Source organism: Rousettus aegyptiacus, unplaced genomic scaffold (genome assembly GCF_014176215.1).
Source record: "Rousettus aegyptiacus isolate mRouAeg1 unplaced genomic scaffold, mRouAeg1.p scaffold_m13_p_4, whole genome shotgun sequence".
Taxonomy (NCBI): Eukaryota; Metazoa; Chordata; class Mammalia; order Chiroptera; family Pteropodidae; genus Rousettus; species Rousettus aegyptiacus.
In genome coordinates, this window is record NW_023416307.1 from 152,263,128 (window position 1) to 152,276,421 (window position 13,294).

Genomic DNA, 13,294 nt, shown 5'->3' on the forward strand with positions numbered 1-13,294 from the left:
AACCGCATGGGTCCCTAAATGTAAAAGAGGGAGGCAGAAGAGTAAACGCCAGTGATACAGTGTGAGAAAGACTTGACCAGCCATTGCTCACTCTGAAGGTGGGAGAGGACCCAAGCAAAGAATGTGGGCAGCCTCCGAGAGCCAGAAAAAAATAAAGTGGATTCTCCCCCTGGGGCCTAGAAAGGAACACAGTCCTGCCGACACTTTGATTTTAGCCCAGTGAGACCCACTTCAGACTTCTGGCCACCGGAATTGTGAGTAAAATCTGTGTTGTCTTAAGTCACTAAGTTCATGATAATTCGTTACAGCAGCAATAGGAAACTAATACAAACAGAGAATGGAAACAGAACCAGGAAATTCCAAGAGGACATCAGTGCCAGGGGCACATGAGGTCTTTGGAGGAAAATGACTTACTGCCCGTGGGACTTCACAAAAGTTACTTAATCTCTATGTGCCCCAGTTTCTTCATCTATAAAATGGGTTAATAACAATATTTAGAAGAGTGCTATTAAACATGATCCATGCTTAATAGGTTTACCTAGTATCATTATTAGTATGGGATGACACGGGAGCTATTAGACTGGTCTACTTACCTGGACTGTATCCTGACTTGAAAAAGAGAGGAAGGTCAAGACTCCTCAGGCATTCCCGAGGCTCTGCATGTCCCAGCTCAATACACTTCCATAGTGCCCTCTAGAATGCTTGGTCTATCCAGAAGATTCTCGTCATATTAAACATTCCCTTCACCTTCTCGCCCTAACAGAAATCTGCCCCCACTGCAGGACACTACTTCCCCAGCAGCCTCCTTGAGTCTGGCTAAGGAGAATTTGAATTGGGAATAATTTAGTTTGGGTTTCATTGGATATAACTATGAAAATCCCTGTACCTCGATGAACAGTTGAGTAACTGCTTGCTCTGCTGAAATAGAAATGATTTCCTCTACTGTACACTCATCCAGAGTGGTGAATGGCACGGGGCCGGATGTCATTGCAGTATGAAAGTGGTCTGTAGCTCCTGCCACAGAAGTGAACGGACAGTGGGGGGAAAAGATTTAAAACAGGATCCAAAGTTGGTTTATGGAAAACTCTTTCAATTATTAGACATTCGAATTGCAAACAGGGTTGGGTTCTCATCAATGCACAGTTAAAATTGAAGATGTCTTGTCAGAATGTAGTAGATAATGCCACACATGCAATTATGAACTCATTATACATCTTTTACAAGCAGAAAGAAACAAAGTTTCTCAATCTTTTACACCTCCTTTACCTAAGTTTTATTTTACAGAAGCTCCTAAGGATACTCCACTTAAACTGCCCATCCAAACTGCCACAGCACTCTCTGCATCATACCTACCATCCTCTAATGCATAAAACACGTTGTATTCAAAATCACCAAGTTCCTCTTTAAACACACAGAATGCAAACATTAAAGAAGGTACCTGCCCTGAGGGAGACACACAAGCAAAACAGTTGAAAGCAATGTGTTAGCAGGCAGGTAGAAACACCTGACACTTCCAAGTGTAAGAAGAAAGGTAGCAGAGAAGCTTTCTTGATGAATCTTGGAGGGGAGGGAATATGTAGTCCAAAAGGCAGATGAGCAGGGGAAGAATTTCCAAAACTAACATGTAGAGAGACAAAGGCATGACAGCATATGAAATTTGGGGAACTCCGGTAGTATAGTCCAATGTGTTTAACTGCAAGGCATATGCGATATTAAAAGATAGTCTCCCCTCCATCCCCCCCCAAAAAAAGATGAAAATCATGACTCATAGATGTAAAAGTGAACATGTATTAAAGATTTTCTTTCATCAGGCAGACTTTATAACCACCAGTTCAAGGATAAGTCCAAAGAAAAGTCACATATAGATCAGGAATATTGAAATGAATGCGCAAATGGAGGCGAAGCTGGCTTCTTCCACAGTGGGAGTGGGAAGTTAATTGAACTTCTTTAGACATAATTTGCATGCCTATAGACCATTGTTTTGCACTGCTACCACTTATTTACAACATATATCTGTAAAACTCCCATTGAATCAGAATCAGATAATGCAGAAGAGTGACCCCTATGCAGTTTTCCATTGAAGCATAACTTTTCCCTTACAGTGGCTAGTGGCAATAAGAGACAAAAATATTCAAGGACCACATCAGAAAGGCTGGCAAATACCACTCTAGAGAGTTTATACTTTGTTATTTTTAGTCTTTGAGCCAAGATCTTTCATTGGAGGGCATGGCTTGGCAGCAGGTGGAAGCTTGACTGGAATAGCGTAAGGACAGAGGCATGAATACAACTGAAGCTGACGGAGCTAAAGTCTGAGAGCCAGAGCCAAAGTAACGGCAAAAGGGAAGAGAGGCTGACACCGTAGGATCGGGCAGATTTAAGATGAACGCGTGGAATGAAGTAGAAAGAAGCAGGTCTCTGGTTTCCAGGCTTAGACGCCTGGGTGGACGGTGGCATACCACGGACACAAGGGGAGCAAGCCTGTGAGGAAAGATAGCCCTGTTTGACACGGCCAGCGTTTGAGGTGCCTATAGAATATGTGGGTGAACATTTCCAAAGGCAGATGGAAAGGGACCCTTGAAGATGGGTGATGAGTTAAAAGCCACTGACTAACCGGGTTTTGTGGGCTGCCAGACGAGAGGGGCAGCCGGTAGGAGAAGGACGGCCTCGAATGATTCCGGAAGGTTTGGGCCTAGGGGAAGGGAGGTGCGTCGGAGACCCTCTGGGGAGCCCTCACCTCAAGGAAGCCTGACAGGCAGCGGCGGAAGCGCCTGCCCGGGCAGCGCCCCGCCGCCTCACTTCCGCTTCCGGTCCTGGGCCTCCGTGGCGGGCGACGCTGGGCAGGGAGCAGGGCGGCGGGTGTCTGACGACAGGAGCTTCGCGCCCGCCGGCGGCGGGCTCCTTGGTGGGCAGAGCCGGCAGCCCGGGGCGGATGCGGCGGCCGCCACCCTCAGGCCCTGCGACGGCCCCGGGGCGTGAAGGCACCTCGCGAGTCCCCAGGAAGCGAGGCCGGTGGCCGGAGCCAGGAGAGGCGGGAGGCTGCGGCCCTGAGGCCGGGGGACATGAGGAAAGCAGGCAAAAGAGGATGGTGACCCAGGCATCTGAGAGAGAAGAGGTGGAAAGTGACAAGTCGGGTGAGGCATCCGAGGCTGGGAAGGCCGTGGCGAGGCGGCGAGGGGCCAGGGAGCCAGGTGGGCCCTTCACACCTGTGGGACCAGTCGGGCTTAGAAGCAGCGAAGGAGACGAAGGAGACCCAGTTCCCCTTTCAATGGGGAAGACACAGGGGGGGCCGCTCCCTTTCTAGCATTTGTACCTCAGCCTGCCCCATCCTTGTTAAACCTCTAGTGTTGAACTTGAATCTGTATGGGCTTTGCCTGGGACCCCGAGAGAGGTCAAAAGCAAGAATTACCTTAAAAGATGTCTGCCCAGTTAGGAGCCCTTGGTCAGAATTACTGTAAAATGAATTCCAACTAGTGATGCATTTTGGCTCTTCTGATATGACTATGCTAGAGGTTATTTAGCTGTCTCAGAATTTACACAGGTTTGTATGTAGTTCCTTAACAGATTAGGTCTTTCGTTTTAAAAATGGGTGTATATTTCTATACAGTTGTTCAGGGAAATAAAAGTGGATGGCTTCACAAGTTTTTATTTAAGTTGTATTGCTTTTTCTTCCTCAATATAAAATCTTTACTGGTATGTTTTGTCGTTTTGATCAGCCGAGGAAAAAAGAAAAGTTACTGAAGCCTCAAGTGATGATCCACAGCCAGGGATTGACCTGGTAAGAAAGGAATCATTAACCAGTGAGGAATCTTTCCAAACAGTGGAGTTCAATGAATTTCGAAGTACAGCTTCCTTGCAGTCTTTGGGTAAGGAAGGTTTGATAGAAGGTGTTAAAAGAAGAATCCGAATTAAAAAATTTAAAAGCATAGAAAGCCCTCCTCTCAAAGTAACTGAAAATAAGGCTACACAAAATATTAAGGTTGTGTTCCAAGATGAACTGTACAAGAATACTCCGAAATATTCTTGTAACAGCTTGTCACCTGGAGTAGAAAATAATTACAATTTAAAATTACATGATTGCAGTTGTTTCCCCCATTCCAAGGATTGTAATGATGAAAATAACCTTGCATATAAACCCCATGATGGATGTGTGCATATACCAGAAAATTCCTCAAAACTAAAGAAAGAAAATTTCATGAGTCTTGCAGATAAGAATGACGCAAATAACATTCCTCAGCTTTTGAAAACTGAAGAAAACTTAATGAGAGTAAATAAATTATTGCTTGAAGAAACGGATTTAAACCACAGTAAAAATAATGGCTTGCTTCCCTGCCTTCAAAGTGAAAAAAATAAATATTCAGTAGAGGAGAGCAGTGTTGGGAGAAAACCCAGGAAAAGGATGAAGGTATCTGAAAAAGGAGAAGAAATGGTTATCGAGATGAACTTCTCTAATGTGTGTGACAAGTCTGAGTGGCTGTTGCAAGAAAACCAAACAGGTGCTAAAGGTAAAGCAGAGACTTCAGAGGCTAAAAAAAGTCCTTTAAAAGTTTTGAGAAAAGTAAACCATAATACACTCTCTTCAATGGATCATTTATTAAGTCTTCCAGAAACAGGAGGAAAAAAGACAAGTCTTGAGCATCATGTAAATGCTCTATTTCAGAAAACTCTTGAGCCACTTTTGAAAGAAGAAACAAAAAATGTTTCAAAGCCTTTAGGATGTAAAAGCACGGAGCCAGAAGAATATTTTAAGTCAATGAAAAGCTCAGTAGTGAAATTACCTAATGATTGCCACCCAGGTGGAAAGAGATCACGGGAAGACTTGAGAAATGAAGCTGAAGAATCGAAGTTCAGCTGTCACAGAACAATACCAATGACTGGTAAAAGAACTTGGCCTTGTTATTCGTGTGCTAGAATATCTGCTTGGTGTTGGAAAAAGGCTTCCTTGCCGAAATCAAGTTACTTTCTTCCTGGGTCTCAGGAAGGTTTTAGGCAAGATGACCTTAAACACCAAGCAAATCAAACTCACTCAACTGACTCCAAATTATCATTACAGAGTTCCATAACAGAAACAAACAGTGAATCTTCAAGTAAAGAAAAACTGGATTCTAAGTTAAATTGTTTGTCTTCAGTCTCTGCAGTAGAACCTACTTTAATGGTTATAAATGAACCTATAATCAATGATGATGAAAAAACGAAGTCAGAGGAACCAAGCAGAAGTGGATCAGAAGTAGTTTCTAATACAATTGAAGATACTCAGTTAACTAATGTGACTCAAAATTTAACAGGAAGTAAAAAAAAAGATAGAGGGACTTTAACAAAACTTAATTTGACAGTGACTTCTCAACATGGCCAGGAAGCAAATAACTCTACAGGCAAAACTATTCACCGTAAAGCATGTATTTCTAAGCAAACACTTGTGGTGCCAGACTTGGTCAAAATATTAAACACAGGCCGGCTGACTAATTTTAAAATTCCTTTACTTAAAAATAAAACAGAAAAAAGAAAAGAAGTGAATGCCAAGGCATCAGAAAGAGAAGCATGTAGTCCCCTAGAGCTTCTTGACAATTTATCTGGAGCAGAGGTAAAACAGAATTGGAGTAAAGAAAATGTCTCCACAGGACCTCAACCTTTGAGCATACAAAAGAGTGTAACTCCAGTGCAAGCGACTTCTGACTCATACTGCAGTAAGAATCCCTATAGTATTTCTCCAAGCTTTTTAAAGCAAGGTAATAATAAACCATCTAACTACATCTCTGAACCAGGCAATATTGTTTCTAATAAGGAAGCTGTTTCTCTCTCAGTTGAGAACAGTACTTTTCCTTGTGATCCTGGGTGTATAGAGAAAAGTCCTGCCTTCTGTTCTAATGAACAAACATTTGAACCAGTTTCCTCTGAAGTTGGTGGTAGAAAAAGGACTAAGAACTTTTCAGAAATTAAAGTGGAATTTCCAGATATTCTTAAAGCATACGAAGATGATGTCCTCTTAATCGATGTAATTCAAGATGACCCAGACCTCTTCGGAGTCTCCAATGAAGGAGAGCTTTCATTTACTTCAGAGGTCCCCATGATAAGCCAGGAGCCCAGTGTTGCTGAAGAGCACCAATCGACAGAGTCCAAGCACATGGAACTTCCTGGGAAAAAAGAACCAAGCAATGACTTGAGGTATGCATGTTCAACTATGCCTTTTGGTACAGGTTATTGTTGGGGGTTTCAAAAGCACATTCTGCCCTTAGGTGTCACTAATTTATTCACTGGTCATTGAAGCTCCATTTTTTTTAACCCAGTTATTAACCCAGTAGCAATGTCATTATGCTAAAACTTATAGTTGAAATAAAACAATTGCATATGTACATATATAAAATCTTAGAAATTATAACGGAGCACATTGGCTGTCAAAATTAAAATAGTGGTATATTAAGTGGCTTTTTAAATTATTGAGATTATTTCTTTCAAAAGTCAATTTATTTTCATATGTTCTTTAATTATTAGTATGCAGATATACTTTAATTTCAGCCAAGTTACTTATTTAAGAACAGTGCTGTGTGTTTTAACTCATATTAGATAAAAGGTTCATTTTTCAGGAACAACGAAGTCTTGGAAAAGTCTTTGAAAAGGTGATTTGAAGTATTTAGGACTTAAGAGTAGAATCAGAAGTTAAACTAATTTTCAGAAGCAAAGAGCATAAAATTTTTTTATTGGTTTTACTTTCAAGGTGATGGTTTTAAATGACGATTTAGCCCCAAAGAGGGCGAGTTTGCCTGAGGTAACTTTAAATAGAGCCAAGTAGTAACTGTCATGCTCAGGAACTTGATCTATTCTGATTGGCCCAAATTTTCTTTAATATTATGTCATATTTTACTAAACTCATAATTCTTCCAGCTCTAATCTGTATTTGTACGTTTTAATATTTGAATATTGGAACATTTTGTGAACAGACTCAAAAGGAACCATGAAAACACTTTCCATTAAGATTCAGTGGTACATGACTTAAATTTCATATTTAGAAATTTTAATTACTTTTGTAATACCGCATTCTTGCTGTTCTTAGTGTTACAAGAACTTGTAACTCATCACCACATAGAGTACTTGCTGTGTGTCAAATGGAGGACCAAGAACTTTATTTTTAACAATGTAATGAGGTATGATGGTAATCTGTCCATTTTGAAAATGGGGAAAAAATAAAGATGACAAGTCGTTACTTGCCCATGGTCACAATGCTAGTAACAGAATCTGGATTTGAACCCAGGCCTGTCTTACTTTAAAACTAGTGGTTAATAGCTTGACCTTTATAGTCTAACCTAGGTTTTTGAATCTTCTTGTCATCAAATAGCTATGTGACCTTTTAGGCAAATTATTTTACCTTATCAGTAAAAAGGGAAGGTACTTGCCTCAGGGTTGTAAGGATTACATCTACAAATGGATGCTCAAGGTTTTAGCCTGGCACTGGGTGAGTAGTCAGGACTCAGTAAAAGGTAGTTATTGAAGATGATTTTAACTCTTATTATATTATGCTTACTTTGAGTAATACAAAGGGAAATTTGAACAAATCCTCTGTTCAAGAGGAAACATCTATTGGCAATGAGTTATAGTCAAAGGTGGCAAGAGAAATGTTGTGAATTGGGCAAGAATTTTTGTTGTTCTTCTAAAATAATGGATGATTTTATGAAAAGGGTATGTATTCATTACAGTAAAAGTGTTAAAAAAAAAAAAAGCGGGGGAGGGGAAATCCCACCACCCAACATAGTAAATTAGTTAACAATTTGTAAGCATCATTCCAAACATCTATCTAGGAATATACTTGTACGTAATTTTAGAACAATTGGATCATGCTATCTTTTAGTAAAATCATTTAATTTTATTTACACTTAACTGAGGGGAGGAAAATGAAACTAAAGGAATTGCTGAATCAATATACTTCTTTAATTCAAGAAGTTAGTTCCTAAAAGCCTCTCTCAAGTTAATAAGAAAGTTTATTTTAAAGTTTGAGTTTTGTTATGACTTTTAAAAATTGTGTTCTAACTTCAGACAGCAGCATTTGCTTTCCTGATATGAAAGATGAACGTATCAATACACATTCACTTTTCTCCCAATCTTGGCCTCACTCATTTTTGTTAAAAATTCGTTGTTTTATATTGTTTACCCTTGTGCCAATTACATTCTCTTCAATAATCTGAAATCTCAATGTATCTTACTCTCAATTGTGTGTTTAAATTGATTTAGTCCTTACCAGCAATTCTCCTTACTTTCTTCTTGACTATTTTGATTCATTTCTTAGTTGGCTAGATTTCAGAGCAATTTTTTTTCAAAAAGGGTTTATGATTGCTGTGTTCCCTCAGATCTTGGGTACATAAGGACTGTTGTCTAAGAAAAAATTGGGTATAAAACTCTTCGTTTACATTTTTCCTCCTCACAACTATGTAGTCATTCCTCCCTGCATTCTGGCTTTGAGTATTGTAGTAGAAAACTGAGGCCAAAGCAATTCCCCATTCCTTTTTTTTTTTTTTTTTTTTTTTACTTCCTGCTTTCTTTCTGGGGATTGGTAATTATGTGTCAGTTTTCCCTGGAGAAGATGAACCATTTTGGTTTGTAGTATCAAGTTTGCTTCAGATACTTTTCTGATAGTCTTAGAACTTCATTTCCCTTCACTTCAAAAGTACCAATTATACTTTTATTGGCTCTTTTCATGTCTGCTTCTGAAGTTTGGTTTTTAAGAAAATTTGAAAATTTCATCAATAGTTATTTTAATATTTTCTTTTTTTCTGCATTGGAAGTACCAGTTTTACAGTCATCCATAGTGCTATAATAAACCTTAACTGGGAAAAATGGAAGCATAAGAACCAGCAGGTCTGCTAATAGTTGTGCAGAAAGTTAATAGTTCTAAAACTATATGTAGTTTTAAAATATAATTTCAAATTTCAGCTCTCTTCATTTTGGCAATCAACTGCTAGTTCAAATACTCCTTTTTTCTCTCTAAGAAACTAAGAGATTAAAACCAGTTAAAATGAGTTTCTATTTTACAGGGATAGAAATTAAAGATAGGAGGGCTAGGCCCACACATTGTCAGAAGCTCTGGGCCTCTTAATGATAAAACAGGTAGCAAAACCTGAGCTAATTGTTGGGAGAAATATTCTCATACCTGGTTAGGAAGAATTTTGAAGGTGTTTATGTTAGAATGCTATTGGTTGTCAATCTCCACATATTAAAATTCAAAGCATTAGAAGCATATTAGAGCTAATTCATGGACTATTTGAGATCTCGCTACCTAGCAGATGTCAATTTGGCTCAAATAAACTCTTACTAAAAAAATCTGTTAAAAGAACTAATTGACTAGGACTTGAACTGATGACCTTGGAAATGTATAATGAGTGAAATTGGGAAAACTTTTGAATTAGCCTATAAGTATAGTTGGAGATCTGAGAATCTACAATAGTCAGTGCTGGACAGTTAATCTGTACTGAAACATAAGCATGTCTTCAATCACAATTTCCTTAAATACTAAAATATCAGTTGAATGGTATTATATAGTGGGTCATTGAAGTTTTAAGAATTCAGCATATATTCAAGGGAATTACTATATAGCTGGAGCGGGAAGTGGAGGAACTGTGTTTGGAATAAAAACATATAAACCGAAGTGCTAAGGTTATTAGTAGTTTAGAAAAGGATGAAAGGGCATCTTAGAAAAGCCAAATTTTGTACTTATCCTTGAAGTTTGGATTGATTTAGATTAACAGAGGGGCCAAAGGAAAAGAGTTTGGTGGAAGAAGAGAAGTAATAGAGAAAATGTGGGCCAAAAGGTAAAGATAGATATGAATATGGTTGTGTAGGGAAGGTTATGAAGTCTTTCCTAACCTGGAGGTGGGAACCCTTCTCTGCTCCCGTAGCACCTTTTGCTACCTCACTTAAAAGTCTAATTTCATGGTAGTATAATTTACATCTCTCTCATCCATTAAAACTGTTAAGACTTCTTGAGGCTAAGAAATGTCCATGACTCATTTACTTCTCTAAGCCCAGGGAAGAAAATTAAGATTTCAGTTCCTACTATATTGTAGGCTATTTCTCAAACATTGAAATATATGTAAATGGAGATTGAATCCTTTCTTTATAAAATAATAGGTGTTGAAGAATAGTGAGAAACGAGACTTGATAAATAGGATGATACCAAATAGAAGGTTAGAAAGTTAGGCATCAAAATTTGAACTCAGTACAAAATTGATGCTGGTGATCAGTGAGGATCAGTTATGCCACTTTTACAACTTGGGCTTAAATCCATCAAGAGCCACTGTACCTTCTAGAGCCGGTAAATAATAAACACAAACTTCTGGAGTTAAGGGGACATGCCTAATACCAATGCACAGAAAATAAAAGCCTATTACTTTTACCAGGTATTTGAGTCCCGTTAGACCCATGCCTAACATGGATCTATCTTGGCGAATTACGTCATCTCAAGTAACCAACTCCACTCTCTCAATCTGATTTAACCTCAGTTTGTTCCCCAAGAATTGGCCTTCTAGAGTAGAGTAATCTAATCACCAGTTTTATCATACCGAATGAACAAGGAAAAAAAAAAAAGATTTCCACCAAAAGTAAAGACCATTCTCTCCCTCAAATATTTAGACTCCTCGGTCTGCTTTTTTAAAAAGCCTACTGTGCTCCATTCTCCCTTTCCCCTGAATGTGAGACACTCTATAGAGCAAAATATATTACACTTAATTGTGAGAATTGAGAATTGATAGTGTCTGCCCTGTGCTAGAGACATGATATTTCTTTTCATGTAGTAGATCAATTGGGAGGTTGAAACTGTCCCTATCTCTAAAATTGAGTCAAAGTGATTAACTTTCCAAAGAACACACAGCTAGTATCAGAACTGAGACCTGAACTCAGGGCAACCTGCTCCAGATTCTGTCTCCTCTGCCCAAAATAGCATGCTTGGAAGAGGGGCATTTTAGTTCTTTCTAAGGTTTTAATTCGGTTGCTCCATAGACTGCCACAGAACATGATTTTACTTTTGACTTCTTTCCTCATCTCTTCCTTATCTTTAAAATAAGTGGTGGAGCAACATGAAAAAGTGTCATTCTGATTTTTACTTTTTTCTTATTGGGGCCACATAAACTATTGTTTCTTGTCTTTGCTGGAATAAATGCTACTGTACCTGATAGACAACCGTAATATCAGGAGACCCAGCACCTCACAGCATGGCATCAAGCTGGGTCATATCTGGCCCAATTAATTCTATACTGTAATGTTTCTTTGCTTCTGGCCAGTGCTATCTGCAGAATAATTGCCCCCAATAAATTTGTAGCAGCCCTATTCAGAAACAGAATATGTAAATGTGTAAATAAATGAACAATAGTTAGCTAGTTAGCATCACAAAAAGAAGAAAAACATTCCGAATTTTTCTTGGGCAATAGTTTTCAAACTAGTTCTGCTAGTAATTATTCTAGAGCAGGAATCTTCAAATCTTTTTGCCAATTACCCATAGTAAAGTTACATTTTACATTACAGTTCAGTACTACTTATGAATATGTGAAATACTTTACAAAAACAGTATTTTTCTTACTGCAAGTGATGCATCATGTTTGTATTTCTCCTTTATAAAAAACAAATCCTGATTAGAACCCATTAAATTCCATCACCCCCTTGAAAAATGCCCTGGTAGAAGATAAATTTGGTGTCATCTGTGGAGTTCTGCAGAAGCCTTTCGTTCTCTCCTTTTTGCTCAGATCTTTCTTTTGTTGCCCTGTACTTCTGTAGCCTCACCCGTATCTGCTTCTTTCTCTCCTTTGCTTTTTCTGGCCTTCATTTGTTTCCCTTTTCACACCATCAAGGCAAAACTATAATTTTCCATTCCACAAATGCAAAACAGTAAAATATTTATGTGGATTACAGTTTTGCTTTATTATTTTTCAACTTCGGTGAATTTAACATCTTTGAGTCTCTCAAATTCAGAACAAAACTAAATTACCTCTAGAGTGGCATATACAATTTTATCTTCTTTGTAAGGTTAGTTATTCAGTTAAAAGTTTCTCACACTTATAAACTATACCAGCAATATTTAAAATAAAATCTTAATACTTTGAAATGAAAGCAATATACTTATATCTAGTATGTTTCTTTTGTCTTATGTTTTCCAGGAATAACTTATGTGCCTGAAGCAGTACGTATTAATGAATGTAACTTTCAGGATAATAGAAACCACAGAAACATCCCTTCGATTCTTCTCTATTTATGGAGTCACTTAATCCTATTTATGTTATTACCTTAATATCCCTCACCAATTTTCTTTCCTTTCAATTCTCACTGCTATTTTATTCATTTTTCCCCTAGATTATTGTAATGGGCTCCAGGTAATCTTCCCGAACTCTCTTAGTATATTCTCCATAGTGATACTATAAAATAGAAATTGACCTGCCAGTGACTGCTTACAATGCTCCAATGGCTTTTAACCGTTTGAAGATAGAATCATTTAAATTCCTTGGCATGGCTTTTTAAGGCTTTTCAGTGGATCTGCATTTGTTTTCTCTTTAACAACTATGGTGTTGGGGAACATGAAAGTAGGGTGAAAGGCTAATAAAATAAGCACAGCAAGACTCTCCACCATCCCCACAGTATGTTGTGTACTTGAATCCCTTGTGCATATTTCTTTATCTGAAAGTCCCTTTCTTTTCATTTAGTTATCCTTCAAATCACATCTGAGATGTTTTTCTAGGGATTTGTTCCAGTAGTTCTCTTGGCATACATCTCAGTATGTCTGCTTGTATGTGAGCCTCTCCCTATATTGGTTGTTCCTAAACAGGAAAGAGGCATCTTCATTTGAGTCTTCCTAGTGTCTGGCCAGGAGGATGTTAAGTGTCGAGCATATGGAGAGCAACTGGACACACATGGGCCTTGTTCTTACAGCTTTTAGTCCAGCAAGGGAAGCAAATAAGTACAATAAATATAAAAGTGCGAGATACTAAAGGTGTCTTGGTCAAAGTGACATTTAAGATGAATAAGAATTAGCGAATAAGTGAAGAAAAGAGTAGAATTTTGTCATAGAGGGAATAGCCTATATGAGGGCCCACAGAGAAGAGCTTGTCACAACTGGAAAACAGAAATATCATCTCATGGCTTAGTGTTCAAATGGCAAGAATTAAATCTACAAAACTTGCAGAAATCTTAGTCATGAAGGGCTTTACAAATAGGATAACCATAGAATTTATCTTCTGAATTGTGAAACATTTGAGAGGAAAATGGGAGGTGTTAATAATTAATATGACTGAATAACAGGTATAAACAGGCCATCCTAGATAAACTAGAA

At 38.3% G+C, this 13,294-nt stretch overlaps 1 protein-coding gene across 1 annotated transcript in view; it reads left to right on the forward strand.

Moving 5' to 3' along the window:
* Nucleotides 1–2,929: 2,929 nt before the first annotated feature.
* TOPAZ1 (testis and ovary specific PAZ domain containing 1) overlaps nucleotides 2,930–13,294 on the forward strand; it is a 57,911-nt gene continuing 47,546 nt past the window's right edge. Inside the window, 3 exon segments of the mRNA XM_016141267.2 lie at nucleotides 2,930–3,168; nucleotides 3,170–3,279; nucleotides 3,714–6,159. Coding sequence (XP_015996753.2) covers nucleotides 2,930–3,168; nucleotides 3,170–3,279; nucleotides 3,714–6,159 — 2,795 coding nt within the window.